At 33.6% G+C, this 19,429-nt stretch overlaps 2 protein-coding genes across 4 annotated transcripts; one reads left to right on the top strand and one right to left on the bottom strand.

The window, feature by feature from the left end:
• The first annotated feature begins 626 nt into the window (after positions 1 to 626).
• LOC116111943 (laccase-6) lies at positions 627 to 8,788 on the top strand. Of its 2 annotated transcripts, XM_031398104.1 has the most exons (7): positions 627 to 788; positions 1,529 to 1,679; positions 6,674 to 6,825; positions 6,916 to 7,160; positions 7,242 to 7,370; positions 7,450 to 8,391; positions 8,526 to 8,788. In XM_031398104.1, exons 3-7 carry the CDS (start codon positions 6,683 to 6,685, stop codon positions 8,654 to 8,656), a joined length of 1,590 nt encoding a protein of 529 aa, XP_031253964.1. In that variant the 5' UTR covers positions 627 to 788; positions 1,529 to 1,679; positions 6,674 to 6,682; the 3' UTR covers positions 8,657 to 8,788. The 2 variants fall into 2 exon arrangements, with proteins under 2 accessions (XP_031253964.1, XP_031253963.1); XM_031398103.1 differs by lacking the exons at positions 627 to 788; positions 1,529 to 1,679 and adding an exon at positions 6,430 to 6,575.
• A 1,878-nt stretch (positions 8,789 to 10,666) lies between these two features.
• Positions 10,667 to 12,806, bottom strand: LOC116111973 (pyridoxine/pyridoxamine 5'-phosphate oxidase 2-like). 2 transcript variants are annotated; one of them, XM_031398148.1, is made up of 7 exons: positions 12,649 to 12,806; positions 12,525 to 12,574; positions 12,392 to 12,467; positions 12,269 to 12,301; positions 12,063 to 12,158; positions 10,971 to 11,135; positions 10,667 to 10,889 (listed from the first exon to the last, which is right to left on the bottom strand). In XM_031398148.1, the coding sequence occupies exons 1-7, from the start codon at positions 12,736 to 12,738 to the stop codon at positions 10,788 to 10,790; spliced, it is 612 nt and encodes a 203-aa protein (XP_031254008.1). In that variant the 5' UTR covers positions 12,739 to 12,806; the 3' UTR covers positions 10,667 to 10,787. The 2 variants fall into 2 exon arrangements, with proteins under 2 accessions (XP_031254008.1, XP_031254009.1); XM_031398149.1 differs by having other exon boundaries at positions 12,392 to 12,449.
• Between the last annotated feature and the right edge of the window lie 6,623 nt (positions 12,807 to 19,429).

Genomic DNA, 19,429 nt, shown 5'->3' with positions numbered 1-19,429 from the left:
TGAAAAGGGAGGAAGAGAAGAGAAAAGAAGAGAGAGAAGTGAAAGTAAAGGGGTAAGATCGTTTTGCTTAGTGATTCAATTTGAAAGGATTTGTTTTAAATTTGATTCTTAAAAATAGACATTTGGATAAAAAATGTTAATAAGATAAACCTTTTGTAATATAAATGACACGTGTTAACATTTTCCAATATAAAATACGGCATAGTTATACTCTTTTTAATAGCTCTTCTGCCAAACGGAGGCATACAAAAACAACAACGGTCCGTTACATAGTAGTAGTAACAAACAAAAAGAACAAGGTTCCGTTTGTCCTCTCCCTGTGATACTCATCATCATCATCAATATGAGTCAAATCTCACCCAACAATATATCAATCAATCAATCAATGGACAATAATTGCAGCTTCATGTCATGTGATAAATTGGATCGCATGGCCAACTGGGTGGGCACCAACGTCGCCATCGCTTTCTTTGCCTCGCTGGAACGCTGCTCCTGCATCAACCTCAGCACCACCGATCTCGAAGACGAGGAAGAGGCCAAGGATCGACCACTTATGTTGGCCAGACCCACCGGCCAAGACGGCCTGGAGCCCACCGTCGCCTCCGATGTCAATAAGCTTCAAGTTTGATCATATTTTACTCTTCTAGGGTTCGTTATGTATGGTTTCTTTTTATATAAATATTTGTGTTTTTTCTTTTCTTGTTTTGGGAAGAATCTGTGTATCAACGCATGTAGCTTCTTGTAGAAACTTGCGCCTCATCAACTTGCTTCTATTTACTAATCGAATGGTAAATAAATATGGTTATACATGAAAATTCTAACTTACTTATGTCATTGTGAGGTTATCTATTTAAAAACTAAATGGGTTAAGTCTGAATTTCCATCTTCATTTATTTTCTCTAATTCAATTGAGCTTTTCTAAAATTCTCTATGATGGGGAAAATTTCGTCCATCTGCAAGTTTGAATTGTATTTAAGTTCTTCTCTGGTCACATTTACAATTTGCTGACTTAGATTTTTAGATTAAAAATGAAATAGTTTTGTACATTGTTTTGGTCTGAATTTGAATAGCATTTCATCTAAAATTTACTATCACGTCGTGTTGTTTTACTTAAGGAATTGGATGCTTATGAACAGTCAGTAATAGCTAGAATATTGAGTCAGCAGAGTACAATGAGATGTGGACTGAATATTTAGTTTGGTCTATGTCAGGAAAATTCATGGAGATTGATTTTTGTTTGTTTTGATCTCCTTCCAACACAATGATTAGATGTTCTGATTTACCTGTAGTGAGCCTTGCTGTTGTGATAGTTTTTATGTGAGGCAAACTAAGACCAGTTTAAGGTAGAGTAGTAGTTCTAATTGGAGTTTTAAAACAATTTGTGTTTGAAGGGTGCTTTTCCCTTTGGTCACAACATCATATATTGTTTTCTGAAATACTTAAATATTGCTTGACAAAGTATTTAGCTGCTTGATGAGCATTTAAGTTAATTGGAGAGTTGATAGGGCTTTTCATTCACCTCCATCAGCAGTGAGAGAGAACTGAATACAGAGCATCCCTTCTTAAAGTTTAAGGATTTTATATCAGTGACTTCAGACTTCAGAGGTTAAAAGGAAACAGCAGTTTACATAGATTGAACTTGCGGAGCCAATTACTGGCTGTCTTGGTGGAATTTTAAGGTACTTGTTCATTCTTCACAAATTTTTTTTAACCAGATAATCAAATTCTAATATTTCTTTGCTGTACAACTATATAAGAGAAATGAATGATTGTTACCCTTCATGCACATCATTTGATTCCTTACCTGTTTTGTTTTCTCTGCAATGACTGTTAATAGTTGGTGATACAAAGGTTGTGTTTAGAAATTTGAATTTGGGATTGTTTCTTTGTTGTTGAGTTGGTTGGGAAATGTTAGTGCTAAAGGCTATCGATTAAGGTTTCATGCATTGATATTGTTCTTTCTCCTATTTGATGCAAAATGACGTGCTTGATTGCCACCAAAGCGATATATCTGCTCCAGCGTACAGCAGTCTACTGAGAAATTTTTGGTATTCTCATTTATTATAGCATTTAGTGAGTTAATTCAGGGAACATTTGTAATGTGGAGTAGGTTGCGAGATCTTGGTGAAAAAGAGTAAGAGTGTGGTTCCGATATTGGATGCTATCATATTAATTTTGTTGGATAGCTAGATTTGACATTTTCAGTTGGCGACAAAATGAGGATTTTGCGGCTGCACACGACAAAATCTATCATTACTTCTTTAACCGTTAAGGAGTGACTTAATCTAAGGAATGTTTCCCAACTGGGAGTTGTCGGAAAATCTTGTTTGTAAAGAGTATGGAGTGAATTTATGCCAATGTCGTTTCTTTGTCTGGTTTAATGAGATGCAACATAGTTTTCTAATTGCTGCGAGAACAACATCCTTGCTGCAGCATACAACAAAATCTATTAATGTGACTTAATTTGTTGAAGACAGTGATCATTCTAATAGTTTGTGAGGCAGTTCAGATGATGTTCTCCACTTCTGGAGTTGTTTGGCAAATCTGGATGCTAAAATGTGTGGGTGACTTTCTATGCTGCCGAATTAAAACCTTTGCTGTAGCATCCAAAAAAATATATTTTTGCTTCTCTAATTATTAGTCCATGTTGCCTATGAAATTCATTGCAATTCTTTTTGTCGAAATCCTAACATGACACCCTGCCACAAGTAGTTTTAAATTTCTCTGCTAGTATAAGATTTTTACCTTATCATATACATGCCATTAAATTGCAACTTCTGATGAGAAACAAAAGAAAGGAAAAGTAGTAGGTGGGTTAGTTTTGTTTGAGGTTGAGCGTGCAGGCTTGTTCAAGTGAGTCAAGAAAGATGATTGTTCAAAGTAAATATAAATAACACCCCAGAAAGAGAGAAAGATGAAGTAAAACAGAAAATGCATAGATGGGCAGTACATAGATGGTCAGAGTTTGGATTACTTGCAACACTATGTTTATTGTTACCCTATTTTCTTCATAAAGCCTAATTTATATGGTTCCAGACTAAGGTAATTATATACCATACTGCATATCCATAAAAATTGATCACTTATCTTCATGATCTCTCCAGCAAAGCAGCATCAAAACACAACGCCTGATAATGTAGAGCCTAGCTCGTTTCTCCTCCAGAATCCTACTTCTTGAAACCTGTACTTTGTCAGTTCTCTGGGTTGAAAAACTCAAACATCTCATGGCCATGATATGAGTTTCTGTGTGTAACTGATATTGAAGAAGATAAAAGAGAGAGAAATATGGAGTTCAAACACCTTTTTTCTGCTTGAGCTACTAGCCTAACAAATAAAAACATGATTCTTTTGATTATAAGATAAACTTTTAGTGCGAGGAGGTTACAATGGTTTGTTACAAAATTTTGTCTTGGTGTGTATACTGTATAGAGTTTCTTTAACTTTTTTGGCTTCATTGGGAGGTCCGAAAAAGTAATGGAATTCAGATACCTGCATTCAAATGCTGGGTTCTGCTTTGCTACAATGGACTGTCAATTTGTAAGGAGTTTCTATTTAGCTGTGTTGCATTTACATGCCAAATGGTTATGCAGAGTCCAGGAAATGAGACTGGTAGTATTTAATGCCTCTTCTGTTCTTTTTGCTAATTTTCTCATCTGCTAACTTGAGTAACTCCTGGATTCTGTGGCTACACATTCTACTATTTTATTGGCTGCATGCTACAAGGTTTTGGCTTTACCTTCCGGAATTTGGCCAGAAAAGGACAAGATGGACCTTGGAAGGATAATATTTATGAATTAGAACAGTTTTATTCTTCAAAATTACTAACTCAATTAACAATTAAATACAAACACATCACCTCCTTAATATTATAATAGGTTTGTTACAAAGAAAGTTTATAGACAGCGTAACAGTAATCATTCTTTCACAACCATTGTTTACGAAACTCGCAGAAGGCAGAACCACTAAACACATTTCCTCGATCCTTGTAAGACCATATTTTTATTTTTTATTTTTTGGTTAGTAATTAGGATATTCAAACCAGTTTGCGTACATTTCAATTAATCTTGAAAGTCTATTAAATACTTTATAGTCTAAATAATCAGATAAATCACAATATTATTGTGATAAGTGACCTCAAAATTTAAACTCAAAAACTCAAGAAATTGAACAAACTTTATTAACTATCAAACCAATCCCTTAAGGTAAGACTATATTTGATTGTTATCGATAACCGTTGGCATTTTCTCTAACCTTACTGAATTCTTGATGTCTTTTTAATAGTAATTACTGAGCTAATTAAGCATCCTACGTGTACTGCTTTAAAGTTGAAATAGTGTTTGGTAAATAAACATTTAATTTTTAATTATATATATTTCTACATATTTTTTTTTTATCACCGAATTAGTTGACATCTTGCACACCGGATTAAAAAGCTGTCTTAATTGCAATGTCGATGCATAAATACTCTTAGAGTAATACTACACTTACAAAGAAATTTTACAAAGATCTTTCTTTGTAAGTATAGTATTATTGATACTCTTAAGGCACCATCTGGATCTAGAACCATTAAAGAATTAAAAGAGATAATTATTTATTTATGAAAAGAGACCATTAAAGAATTAGAATTAAAAGAGATATTTGGTGGAGTGCAGTTCACTCTTAAATTTTATTTATTCTTTTTCAAGTGTAATTATGCTGTAGCAGAAAAAGCTTAAGTTACATTATATGTTTAAGAAGTGGAGAGTCAACTCTTTTAGACCTAAACATTTTGTCCCTATAAGTGAAAGCTGACGATCCTAATTTTCAACTCCTATCCTATGCACTCTTTTATCAAAGATCTTGATGTTGATACATAAACTTATTACTATTTAACCAAACATTACATATACTCAACTTATATTTATTAAATAAGAGCAAAAAGGTCTATGTTTCGGTTAGAATGTTGTATTTATTTAATTAGTTTTCTTTGAATTGGAAGATATATAAATGGGTTGATTAATGTCTTCCGTTTACGTGGAGTTTTTAGGCCAACTGCTTCAATTTATGTAAATAAATCTTGATAAGGAGTACGTAGTGTAGGATTTAATTGATTAATAGAGAAATAATCATGTTTTTAATCAGCAAAGAAGATACTTTCACACGCAGGCCTGCAGCATGATACATAAGTTTTCAGTTGGACACAATCATCTATTCACTGAATTTTGGTCGACATTATGTATATTTTCTTCAAGTTTTTCAGTTTCCCTTTTTGTCAATTGGGTGGAATATTGTGCATGCAATTCTACACATTCCTTTATAACTATTTATTGTCTTACAGTTGTTTTTGTGCCTGCTTTGAGGAGCACCCTCTATGCAAATCAATCACTCTTAATTTACTTTGATTTTTTTTTTCCAAGGTTTTGAAACTTGAGAAACCTTCAGTTCATGCTCTTAATTTCAATTTAGATTAAGATGGGTATTCTGCGAATTGAAACACTAACTTGCAGAGTTTCTTACTTATATAATAGAAGCTTCTACTGCTATTTAAGTTGTTTATTTAAGGACAGTAAATATATATATGCAATAATCTCTCAAGATAAGTGGTTAATCAATCACATGGGAGTCTCAATCATCAATCATAATTTCATCACCCTAATCATAGAGCTTCAAGAGTGAAATGGGTAAAAATTGTTGACATTAATGATGAACAAACATTTGACAAATAATCTTACAAAGATAATAAAGAAATTGGTGTGAACAGGAGAGGGCCACAGTTACAGAGGCACAAGTATTAGGATGGCGTGCAGGAAGTTTGCTTATGATTGAGTAAAAGAAGTTAAGAAGATGTCTAAGAAAAGCATAACAAACAAGCCCACATTTTTGTTTGAGTGCTGCAAAGCTAAATGTCTTTTTTTACTTCTTTTTCTAGCATTTCATTGGCGGATGTCTGTCATGTAAAAACATTCCTTCTATTTGTGGTATCATTATTTGTAAGGCATCGATCGACTCAGACCTAGCAGAGTGGCTGGCTGTGCTATGGTTGGTGTGCTAGTGGGGTTTAGAGGATTTATTAGAGGTAAGTATATATATATAGATAGATAGGGCTATTTTCTCAGTCAAAAAGACATGATTTCCACAGCAAAATTGCTGACAAATTATGAACCATAAAGAAAATAAACCATCTTTTTATTCCTTTAAAAGATATAAAGAGAATTAGGCTAAACTTTCCCCACATTGGGTCACAATATACAATCACGCTTCCAACATCTTATTATCACGAAACCATGTTAGAGGAATCATGAAAGCTGACAAACATAATACAACTAGACAAACCCCCTTTCCCCCTCCCGACCTTAAAAAAATACATCCCTCACTCTCTATTAAAACCACCTTCTTCCCACTCTACTCTCCACTTCAACTCTTGTAATTAATCACTCTCTCTCTCTCTCTCTCTCTCTCTCTCTCTCTCTCTCAAAATGTCCAGCTTAACCAATACTTTATTCATTCTATGGTTAAGCTTGTTGTCCTGTGCCTGCACAGTACATGTTATGGCGATTTGGCCTGGAGGGAGATCAACTAGATTTTATGATTTCAAGGTCTCTTTTACTACTCTTATCATTTAATATTTGTATATTAACTGAATATGTTTCAACTTCTTTTTCTAATGACTTACAGTTTTGATCATGTCAATCAGATACAAACTATGAGAGTCACTAAACTGTGTAACTCCAATGAAATCGTCACAGTCAATAACATGTTCCCAGGCCCCGTAGTTTATGCACAAGAAGATGATAGAGTGATTGTCAAAGTTACTAATCAATCACCTTACAATGCTACAATTCATTGGTAAGCTATCAATATTTCGTCCATTAGATAAATCATTAATTAATTAATTAATGATCTTAAATTTGTTATTGGCCATTTATATATTTGCAGGCATGGAGTGAGGCAAAGACTCTCGTGCTGGTTTGATGGACCGTCTTACATTACCCAGTGCCCCATTCAACCAGGACAGACTTTCACATATGAGTTCACTTTGGTTCAACAGAAGGGCACGTTTTTTTGGCATGCTCATGTTTCATGGCTTCGGGGCACCGTTTATGGTGCTCTTATTGTGTATCCCAAGACTGGGGTCCCTTACCCTTTCAAGTACCCCCATGAAGAGCATATTATAATCCTTGGTAAAGCTGTGTAATGATTAATTAAAACTAATGCATGTAAATTGAATTTGTTCCGAATTCTTATATTTTGAAATGTGTCAGGTGAGTATTGGCTGCAGGACGTAGTACAACTTGAGCGGCAAGTTCTAGCTAGCGGAGGAGTTCCTCCACCGGCTAATGCATATACCATCAACGGCCACCCTGGTCCCAACTACAATTGCTCTGTCAATGGTAAATAATTAAGCAATTTTTTAATATAATTTATCGCTTTAACTTTTAGATTATTTAATTAATGCAATCATAATTTCAGATGTGTATAAGATTGACGTTGTCCCTGGGAAGACGTATCTATTAAGGCTAATAAACGCAGGCTTAAACATGGAGAACTTTTTCGCTATTGCTAATCACAAATTAACAATTGTGGAAGCTGATGCTGAGTACACAAAGCCATTCGTTACAGACCGTGTGATGCTTGGACCAGGACAGACCATGAACGTCCTCGTCACTGCTGATCAACCAACAGCAAAATATTCCATGGCTATGGGACCATACATGTCTGCACAGAACGTCTCATTTCAAAACATATCAGCAATTTCTTACTTCCAATACTTAGGAGCCATACCGAATAGTTTATCATTTCCAGCTAAATTACCAAACTTTAACGATAATCTTGCTGTTAAGACTGTCATGGATGGATTAAGAAGCTTAAATCCTGTTCAAGTTCCAAAAGAAATAGACAGTAACCTTTTTGTCACGATTGGATTGAATGTCCAAAAGTGCCAGTCCAAAACACCCCAACAAAATTGCCAAGGAGTTAATAATGGGGTTATGGCAGCTTCAATGAACAACATTAGTTTTATTAAGCCTAGTGTTTCAGTTTTGGAAGCTTATTATAAGAAAATTGATGGCCATTTCACAGAGGACTTCCCTGGTGCGCCCCTTAAATTCTATGACTTTGTCAATGGGGCTCCTAATAACATCCCTAATGACACACAGTCAATGAATGGGACTCGGACCAAGATCCTTGAATATGGAACTAGAGTGCAAATTATCTTGCAAGATACTGGGACCCTCACCACCGAAAACCATCCAATTCATCTTCATGGCTACAGCTTCTATGTTGTGGGTTATGGTACCGGCAACTATAATCCACAAACTGTAAATTTCAATCTGGTGGATCCCCCTTACATGAACACAATTGGAGTTCCTGTAGGCGGATGGGCTGCAATTCGGTTCACTGCAGACAATCCAGGTAATGTCTTTTTTTTTTTTTTTTTTTTTTTTCCTTTAATTGTTAAACAAGCATTGTTTCTGGATAATTATGTATGTATTGACTTGTTAGAATGTAAATATTACTACGTGATGATAAAGTTTATTTAAATGCAGGGGTTTGGTTTATGCATTGTCACTTCGATATACACCAGTCGTGGGGATTAGGTACAGTATTGATAGTGAAGAATGGGAAAGGAGAGCTGGAGACACTACCTCATCCGCCTGCAGACTTGCCCAAGTGTTAGAAATTTTTAATAAATTAAATCGCACAAAATGGGATGAATTTAGTGCAAGTGTGTAAAATCTATGGTTCATTTCTCTGACACCGTGAAATTGTGGGTGTAAAGAAGTAATGGTTGGGAAATTAATAAAACTGATAAACCATCTTTCCAATTTACTCATTTTAAATTATATAATGTTTTACGTAATGTGATTTCTACTATAAATAACGAATTGGGAAACTGATAAATTTATGTATAAAACACAGTGAGAGAACCAAAATGGTCATTATTGCCTATAACAATTCCAAAATCCAGAAAACAAACAACCCAATCACAAAATACAATCCCACATGCAGCTTAAGGGCCATTTACTTTTAGATGCTATTTTTGGGCAGACCAAATTTGAAAATATTATTGGAGTAGTAGGTAGTAGCAGTTGCGAACAGTGAAAAGGTTGTATTTTACAGCAAATAGCGATAGTTTTAAGTAATGTGAATGGCAGTGAAAGTGAGAAACAAAACAAAATTTGAAGCCCTATGCGTTATTGATGATAAACAAAGCAGCAACCATATCCAATCTTAACTTACACCAACGCACAAAAATTGTGAGAAGCATACTGATGTATGCAGCTAAACAATATAAACGAATAAAAATGCTTGGCTTTCTATGTTGCCAGGACTTGGCATCACCCTAAACCCCAAATACTGTATTCCATTAGAAATCCACATTTACCCATTAATCACAGACAAGTTAATGTCTAGTTAGTATTAATATTGATGATAATAATTCAGTTAATGCAGCAAGTGTAAATTTTACGCACAAATTTACAACATACCTTATCTGCAGCAGCCAGCAAATCAGAAAGTCAATAATAGAACTGACTCTGAGGTCACCCAGCCTTTGAAAGGCGGATAGGCCTCCTTCTTAGCCACACGTTGAGCATCACATGGACGTGGTACACCCAATAAAAAAAAAAAAAAAAAAAAAAAAAAAAGGTTGATGGAAGAGACTGTGAGACACTTTATCAAAAACATGGGGTACATGTTGAAAATCAGACATATCATCCATCTGGATTTTAAGATCCATTAGACCAGTGAAACGAATAGAATTTTAAACAAGCACCAACCCCCATAATCGCATGTTTCTGAGTGCTTACACGAATTAGAGTTGAAATTATATACTCACAATGACCTTAATTAAAATATTTAAATCTACTCCTAATATCATTATGTAGTACTTAGTAGTGTAGTACTTAATAGTGTAGTACAATTAACTTGAGAAGCACAATACCTCTTCACTTAGCGATTTAATCATATTCTAAACACTGTTATACTCAAATCTTTTAGCCGGATAAAAACTTTAGATTGTAATAAGATAGTGTTTTTAAAACAAATACTAACATATTGTTAAAATAAATCTACATATTATTAAAAATATGATTATAAATTACCTAAGAATGTCTCGATAATCAAATATTCCACAAGGAATCTTTCTTCAAAAGTTTGGGCAAATAAGACTAGGCAATGCTGTTTCATGCCCAGCTAACAGCCCAAATATCCGTATTCCACTGAAGGAAAATTTTCAACAACTAATAATTAAAATTGGCCAGGCTGGTACAACCACCTCTCAGAGAGAATTGTGAGTAGTGGTAGATGAGATACATATGAAAAGAATATAAGATTAGTCTTTTTATTTCCTGAAAGGCATGGCTGAATTTTCTTATTCTTTCCATAGAAAGGCCTCTTGCTCAAATGAGTATTCCATAACCTCAGTTTTGAAAGAAACTTACTTCCCCCAATACATTTCCTTCATTCTCCACTTTCCCGCAACACATTGTAATGGATACTCATTTAAGCAAGATGCTTTACATGGAAGGTTTACATACATTCACAACATTGATTTTCAGGACTTCACATCAATCAGGTAAGTAGGACTTTTGCCTGTTTGTAGTATTAATTTATTTAAGAAAATTTTATAAATCTTATCACTCTTATATTCCAGCAGGTAAAAGAAAAGAATCTGTAGTAGTTAGGGTGCATGAATGGATTTTTTATTAAAAAATATCAAATCAAATCCCTAATAATTCTATAAAAGTTTCAAGTTCAAGGTGGCAACAGATTTTCTCATTATTATTCTTACCAATACAAAATCGAGATTATGGGTTGACACTCTCTGAAGTCCAGCATTTCTCTCCATCATCACTTAGTCTAGATGTAAACATTAGCCTCTGATTTCTCTTCAGATTCAAGTAATCAACCTGTGATATAAGATGCAAACTGTTAAAAGTTAAAGAGAGATACAAAAATGTCAAGACTTTTTTAAGGAAGATTTTTTTAACCTGATCTGGATCTAGAACCAGCAGGCAAAATGCATCAACTGGGCCAGTAGAAGAATCTAGAGAAAACTCCAGGGGTTGTTGCTCTAGACAGGGAAGATCTGGATTAGGGCCCAAGTACTGCAATCTTGATTTCACAGAACTCGCAGACCAAGATTTCTCTCTTATCTGCATCATGAAATTTAGAAAAAAAAATGAAACAAAATATGTAGATTGCCTTTAATAAGAGAGAGATAGATTGTTATTAAAGCATGATAGCAAAATCTATTAGGTAATGCATATAACAAAGTAATCTATTATGGAACTTAATTTTCATTAATATACAGCAGGGTGTAGGACTCTCCACTTAACGAAAACACCAGCTAGAAATAATGATCTCATTGCAGGTTTCTTGTCAAGCTATTTGGCATTTGATAATGTAAATATATTCAAGCAGAGCAAACATACACACACAAACACACAGAAGGACTAAGTTATCATAGTTTCCACATATCAGCCACCACGCTAGCAGCTTCAGGTGCAACTATGATCCACAATTACAGGTAATTAACAGGAAAAAGAAACTAAGCACCCCACCCTAAGCACAAAGGTTTTGAATATTTCAAATTGAGATTTAGCATCTCAAGAAGAAGCAGCAGAAGAACCCCAATTGCTGCAGGTTATGGAAAATCACAAATAGCCTATTACTCATAAAGTTAGGTTTGCCACAACCCTAATAGTTGAACTTGGATGTCAATGCCCTCCACTTGCTTAAACCAAAAGTTTCAACCATCCGCTTGGAATGAACTTCATGCCATGAATGTTTTAAACTTCAACACAACTTGAGTTCAGATATAGAAGGGTAATTCAATCATGGAATCTTGGGGGTTTCTTTTTTTTTTTTTTTAAATGTTCTTCGCATGTAATCAATTATGAATTTCAAAGGAAAACTATCAGATTTCTAATGGAATTTTATACGTCAAACACCAACCAATTCATCCAAGTCAATCTCAAAATACAGCATCAAGTTGCAAAACTGAGCAACACTATGCTATAAACAAAAATAAAATGGGTACTCGTATGCACTTTAAATTAGGGGACAACACCCAGTATCACCTGTAGTTTGACAGGATCAGGATCCAACCCATCAATAATATCAATTCTTCCATTGATCCGAAATTGCTCCCAAGAGTCGGTAAAGTACCAACATATCTGAAACATCAAAATTTCATCTGAAAATAACCAAACATACTTGAGCACTTTTAAAGTTTTGAATTCATTATATCAAACAATCCGATATGTATACCTCAAACACTAATTACCTCGGCAAATGGACAATGCTTAAGCTCTTCAATCTGCAAATTTTAAGCCAAAACTCAACACACACAAGAGACTGCAATAAAAATAGGATAAATTAAATAAAAACGAAACCAAAATTACAGAACCTTGCGAGTACGTGTGTCAGTGTTGATTTGAATCTTGTCACTGTTTTCTTGAAATCCTCTGAAAACCCAACAACCACTGACGGCGTTAATTCCATTTCTGTTTCAAACGAATTTGGTTCAATTGAGAGAATACCTGAAAACGACGGTGCGATTCGAAGGTCTCCCATTTAATCCAATCGTTGCCTGAAACCCAAACTTAGCATAAAATCAACTATGAACCCAAAAAAAAAAAAAATAATAACTAATGATAAACGTACAAGCTGAAAGAAAGACGAGTGCTTGAGGTGGGAGTTGGACTCCATCGCGTGTAACAGAAGCAGCTTCCATGGCGCTGTTGCTGTTCCCATTTGCTTCTTTCTACAAATTTTGCCCGTACTAGTTCTTTCTACAGATTTTGCTTTGGCTGAGCCGGGCCCGGGTATCCCAGCAGGGCGAGTTGATTTTTTTTTTTTAAAAGCCATCCGGCCGGTTGGCCCGCAGCTGCCTACGGACAACCCGGCGGGCCAACAATTGGCCCAAAAAAAAAAATCGAAAACCAAATTTACCTTTCAAATAGTCATGGGAGGGTGTTTTCGATCATTTTCTTTTCTTCCATTTTTCTCTATAAATAGGGTTTAAACTTCTCGTATTTTCTCACATCTAAAATTCTTTCATTTTCTTCAATTGCTCTTACTCTGAAAAAATTTCAAATCTCAGTTGTAAATTTGCTTTCATTTTAATTTTTATCATTTTTTACAATTTTCAATTCATATTTCCAAATTTCAATTTTCCTCATTTAATTCTTTTATATCCATTTTTTTTTTTATATAACTAGAATTGGTAGATATTTCCATAATCCCACCATCAATTTCGATGATGAAGAAAATTATCCTAGTTTCATTGAATTGAATAACACAAACGTAATAGAGTCAAATAGTCCCGCTTTCTCATTCTCAGAATTTGATACATCTCATAATATTTTCCTCCTCCCTCCTCATGCTGCTTCAGCTCCCATTGGTTCTAAAGGTCATTCTCGTAATCGTTGTCCTCGTCCAACTCCATATGTAGTAAAAGTGGGTTCATCAATTGCAGCTACTGAAACCAACAATAGGCACACATCAGATGTTTAGATGCATTTCATAAAGTTTTACAGGATATAAAATGGAGTTCAAGTGAAGAAAACAAGATGTAATTATTGTGGAAATATTTATAAAGCTGATGCAAGTAATGGTACTAATACTTTAAAAAAGCATGCAAATAAACATATAAATCATCATTGATATAGACAAATCAATCAAACTCAAATAACTAGTACAGGTAATACTTGGCGTTATAATTCTGATGTATATAGAAAATAATTAGCTTTATATATTGCTGCAACTGATCCCTATTAATAAGGCTGAAGATAAATATTCTGAAAGATTTATTAAAAATTCATTTTTACCAGAATTTAAAACTTATTCTAAAACTGCAACTATAAATGATTTAATAAAGTTATTTAACAAAATAAAATTAAAATTAAGAAATAAAATACATAGTTGTCATGTTAGTGTAGCTCTAACAACCGATATTTGGAGTGGTAGAGCTACACAAGATTATATTTGATAACGAATGTAAATTAAACAAATCTTTATTGTGATTTAAATCAATGGATGTAGATCATATTGGTCAATAAATTTATTTTAAAATTATTGAAGTTTTAGAAGAATATGATTTGGTTAACAAAGTAATAAGTCTAACTTTAGATAATACAAGTGCTAACAGTAGAGTTGTATATTTTTTTAAACTAAATTTTCTTTTTTATAACAATCTGAAGTTTTTTTACCAACGTTGTGCATGTCACATTATTGATAGAATTATGGATTGTTTAGCTTAGATTACTAGTAGTAATAGAAGAAATTATGAATTTAAAGATGCTTGTAAAACTTCAAATTTGTCTCCTAAAACTTTTGCATTAGACATGTCAATTAAATGGAATAATATTTATTTAATGTTTGATCAATGTTTACCTTTTACAAATTTAATTAGTTATTTTGTAGTAAATAAGAGGGGTCCTTATTTTTTAGTAGAGTGTGATTGACATATAGCTCACAATTTTTATTCGTTTCTTAAAACTTTTTATGTTACCACCTTAAAACTTTTTGATGTGTATTATCCTACTAGTCCATTGATAATACATACAATTTTAGAAATTTCAAATTTATTTGCTCGAAACAGAAACAATTAAATTTTAGTGGAACCAATAGAAGCAATGAAATTTAAATTAAAAAAATATTGGAAACTCATTCCTTTTATTTATTGTTTAAATGCTATATTTGATCCTAGACTTAAATTAGCGAGTTTAGAACAAGTTTTAGACATGTTAAATGAAAATTTACAAGAAGAAGACTATGCCAATCAACTAGGATAGATAAGTAAGTGTCTTGGAGAGGTATATTTGCAATATGAAAGTAGGTATGAAAACTTGCGAAGAGGCGCAATACCCAAGGAAGAACTACCAAAAGACACAAATGCACTCTTCGACTTTTGGAGTGCAATTGATAGGCGGAAGAAGACCCGAACCCAAAGCATAGCCTCCTCTTTAGAAGCATTAACAACGAATATAATCCTCTCCATGCAACTGTAGAGTAATGAGCTTCACCAATATTTAGGAACCCTTGACTTGCTACCAGCAGATTCACAAGAAAGAGCCAACTTTAATGTTTTAAATAATTGGAAAACCATAAAATATATTTTTCCGACACTATCAAGACTTACCCTAGATGTTTTCTCTGTTCTTGTCTCTACTGTCTCATCCAAACAAACATTTAGTGCAAGTGGAAGAATTTTAAATGAAAGGATGACTAAACTTTCACCAAAATTGATTAAAGTTCTCACACGTCTTCGAAATTGGGAACGATCGCGCCATCAGGATTAATACAAGGTTGTTGACGATATTTTAATAGAATCATTTCAATTTTGTAATTTAGATGATACAGCTGAGGGAGGTCATAATCAACCTTCAAATTAGTTGTTTGTAAATTGTAACTTTGTAATTTATAAATTAACTGTTAATTATTGCATTCGTTTTTCCTTACCAAGTTTTTGTCCCAACTGGGTTTTTCTTGGTAAGGTGTTTAATGATGCAATAATTGTTGTAATTTGTTATTTGTTATTTTATTTTTTGATAAATGAATAAATCTAATTTTTCTTATATTACAATTTAATTATATTAAAATTGAATTAATATTTGAAATGTTAACTAAAAAAATTTAATTTAATTTAATTGATATTTGAACAGTTAACTAAAAAAATTACACAAAAGACAAAAACATTAAAAAATTAAAATTACTTTTTTTGTGGGCCGTCAAGCCTGGCCAGCACAAAAACCTGTTTGGCTAGGGTTATTGGGTCGAGCTAGGTTGGCCCTTTTGAAAAAGAGGCAGGCGTAACCCAGTCGGCACTTGCTGGCGAGCTCGACCCAACTTGCAAATTTCCCAAGCCCAACGTGGGTCGGGCCATTTTTCCATCTCTAGCTTTGGCTTTACCATAAGTTATGGGGCTGTTTTACAATGCATTTTTTCTTTAACATGTTTATTATTTATTTTTGGAGTAAACAACTTTTTCCCACGCAGCGTTTACTTAGTGACCTTCCCACCCAAACAGTTTTAAAATACTATTTTTTCACTCAAAGTTAATATTCAGTTATTATTTAAAGTCGATTCCGACCGATTTCGTTGACGAAAATTCTCTTCATCACCACCATTTGAACCTCTGGTCTCCTCTCTACAAAACTCTTCTCACTATGACATTTGATTTCTTGTGGATTGTCAAACACCACAACGCTAGGGTTTCCTATTCTTAATTGATTTTTAACTAATTCTGACGATGAATATTCAATCGGTCACTAGACTTAGCACTATTAGATCTACCAATCTCTACTCTATAAAACTCATTTTACCCTGACTCTTGGTAACTCGCTAAATGTCGGCTGAGAAAGTGAAATGTGTTTTAAGTATTAATGGGATATAAACTTTGGCTAAAAAAGTGGTGTTTTGAAACTTTTTTGGTGAAAAAGTGTCATTAAGGTAAACTTGGGTGTGAAAAAGTCATTTACTCTTCAAGTTACTATTAATTAAACTATACGAGATATTCTTACCCATAATATAATCAAATTGAAAAGTAAAAGAGAACAATAGAAATATAAAGTTAATTTTTTTTATCTCTGTTTAAATGGAAGATAGAATAACAATATAACATTACATTTTTCTAATTTTTGGTTGTTATGGATTTGGAAGCCCGTCTTAGCTTTCTAATTTTAGCTCTATATGGATTAGTGAGCTCATGTCATGTAGCTCCTGCGACCCGCATGGGCAATATCAATTTAGTCCAAAAGCCATGTTCCGTTTTGTCATTAAAATACGGGAGTATTACTAACCCCCAGGATATCAGTAATAACCTTAAACCCCCCGCCGTTACCCAAACGTTATAAAATCTGTGACAAGGGTAGCAAATAAGTGAAACCACCTTGCCCCTGTCCTTTAACTTTATAAAATTAATATATATTATACATTTTTTTTTTAAACCGAGCTGTTCAAACCAACTTGTATTATGCACCTTATCTAATAATTGAACATCCTATAAACCCAAAAAATGAAATAAATCATAATGTTATTGTGATCTCAAAGTTTATTACAGACCCTACAAACTCAGGATAAGTGACAGTGTTACTGTGATAGCTGGTAAGGAACCCAGATTTCAGCCCAAAAACTTGAAAAGGGAGCAAAACTCCTGCTTCGCGAGGCATCTTCTTTTCTCTTCTATTTTTTATTATTCAGGCTGAAAATAGCTTCCTTTATTTCACAAATCAAATTATAATCTACACGACCATCAAATTCAAATCACTCCATAAAAACCAACCATTACAAATACAGAGTCACAACCATCTCTCAAAACTGAAACTATCCAACCATCATCTATCTCACAAAAGAAAAAACCCCACCCTAACATGTTACACCATCATCAATCTCATAATAAAGGGGAAAAAAAAAAAACAAATTATAACAAAGCAAATCCGAAGCTGGAACCCAATGAAAGAATTGCTACTGGTGTGTGGATTGGTTGTGCAACAGCGGCCACGTCACGCCCACTGTCGGTCCTAGCATAGGTCGCACAACAACCAAGCCATGCGGCGACTCTTTCTGCCATGACTATTCCAGCAAAACTTCGACTTTTCTCCTTGGCTATTCCGACAAAACTTCAACTCACCTCCAACGGTAGATAGTTGTTTTCCATATTTGGATTTGCTTTATTCATTAGAGAAAACATTTTGTGGGTTACATATTAGGTGTTCATGATGTTGAGTGGAAAGACTTGAATTCAATAGTAGAATATAGGGTTTCTTTTCAGGATTGATTATGAGAAAAGAAGAGAAATTTGGGGTTTCTTTTTCGAATATGATTAAGAGAAAAGACGAAAAATAATAGGGGCCGCCGATTTGAACAGGAATTGGCTGTTGGTACATGGTGGTGTCATGGGCTTTTTAGGTTTTTACTTTTATTATTTTCTTGTTTAAAAAATAAAAATAGAATCCTTATTTATTGGGCTTAGATGTATTCTTCTTTCTTTATTTATCTGTACAACAGGAATTTTTTTATTACAACGACTCTTTTGCCCATCATCCATTTAATTAAACAGCCAATTCATAACGTTTGGGTAACGGCGGGGGGTTTAGGGTAATTCCTTGGGGTAACCTCAGGGAGGGTTTAGTATAATCCCTTAAAACAAAATAAATAAATAAATAAATCTTAGATATGTAATTTCTTATAGTTTCAGTAAGAAAAATATTTATATTAATATCATATTTATAAAATTAGTAGAAGATATGTATTCATTTTTTTTTTTCTATCCCCAATTTAAATGTGGATGGACCGTTAGATGCAGATAGACATAAGTTAGCATATTCCTGTTTAGATGCTAAATGTCACACATTATTCATGTGCTACTTTGACATTTAGATTAATTATGAACTTAAGTTTTCATAAGTTTATAATTGATGTCGCTTGAAATTATCGATTCAATTAAAGTGATATATACAACCAATTAAGAGGTGATGTATCAACAACGTGAGTAACATGTATTTGTTCATAACTGAGTACATACATCTATTATGAGGAGTATTTTCTCGTCAAATATATGTAATAGTTAACACAAAATAATTACCCTATAGTTTATAAACACGAGTTTGTGCTTTGTTATAAGAATTATTAAATTTAACTAATGTAGTAACATGTAATATATACATAATATGTTTACAGTGAGTGATATTGCACATTTCAAATTTGAATCAAAATTTTTTATTTAGAAAATTATAATATTAACATATTAACATATTGTTATCATTTTTTTTTTTTAATCCATGTGACCATATCAATTTATTAATATAGTTTCATTTATAACAAAAATTTGAGAATATTAATCCCTGTTTGGTACACTTTTCAAATCTTATTCTATTATATTGTAAAAAGTAAAAACGTGTTTGTTTCTCTATTCACATAATTCAATTCAAAATTCAATCTTATTCTATTCAATTTAAAATATTCAATTACAGTTCACAATAAAAGTTTATAAATTAACAAAAACAACCTCATCCATCCAAGCCACTGTCGATCACCAACAATCACCGTCGATCGCCAGTCGGCGTCGAAATGTCGCATGATCGACCAGATCTGGCCAATCATGTGCTGATTTGGCTGAAAAAGAGATATAGCCATCGCTGACAGATAGATTTTGGCCATTAATGACGGCTAGATTCTAGTTGTAGATCTGCCTTTTCCGACTAGATCTAGCCGATCGTGCACTGATCTGGCCTTTTTTGACTAGATCCATGTGCACGATCGGCTAGGTCTAGTTGATCGTGCACCATTCTAACGAATGTCGGCCACAGTCCGACGGTGGTGGCCGATTGCCAACAGTCAGTTGGGTGGATAGCGATGTTTTTTGTTAATTTATAAACTTTGATTGTGGGGAGGTGTTCAGCTAAATTAACAAATATATGGGGTTAAAAATAACATAAATTTT

Source organism: Pistacia vera, unplaced genomic scaffold (genome assembly GCF_008641045.1).
Source record: "Pistacia vera cultivar Batoury unplaced genomic scaffold, PisVer_v2 Contig655, whole genome shotgun sequence".
NCBI classification, from domain to species: Eukaryota; Viridiplantae; Streptophyta; class Magnoliopsida; order Sapindales; family Anacardiaceae; genus Pistacia; species Pistacia vera.
Note: the sequence above shows the minus strand (reverse complement) of the source record. Positions and strands in the feature narration are given on the sequence as shown.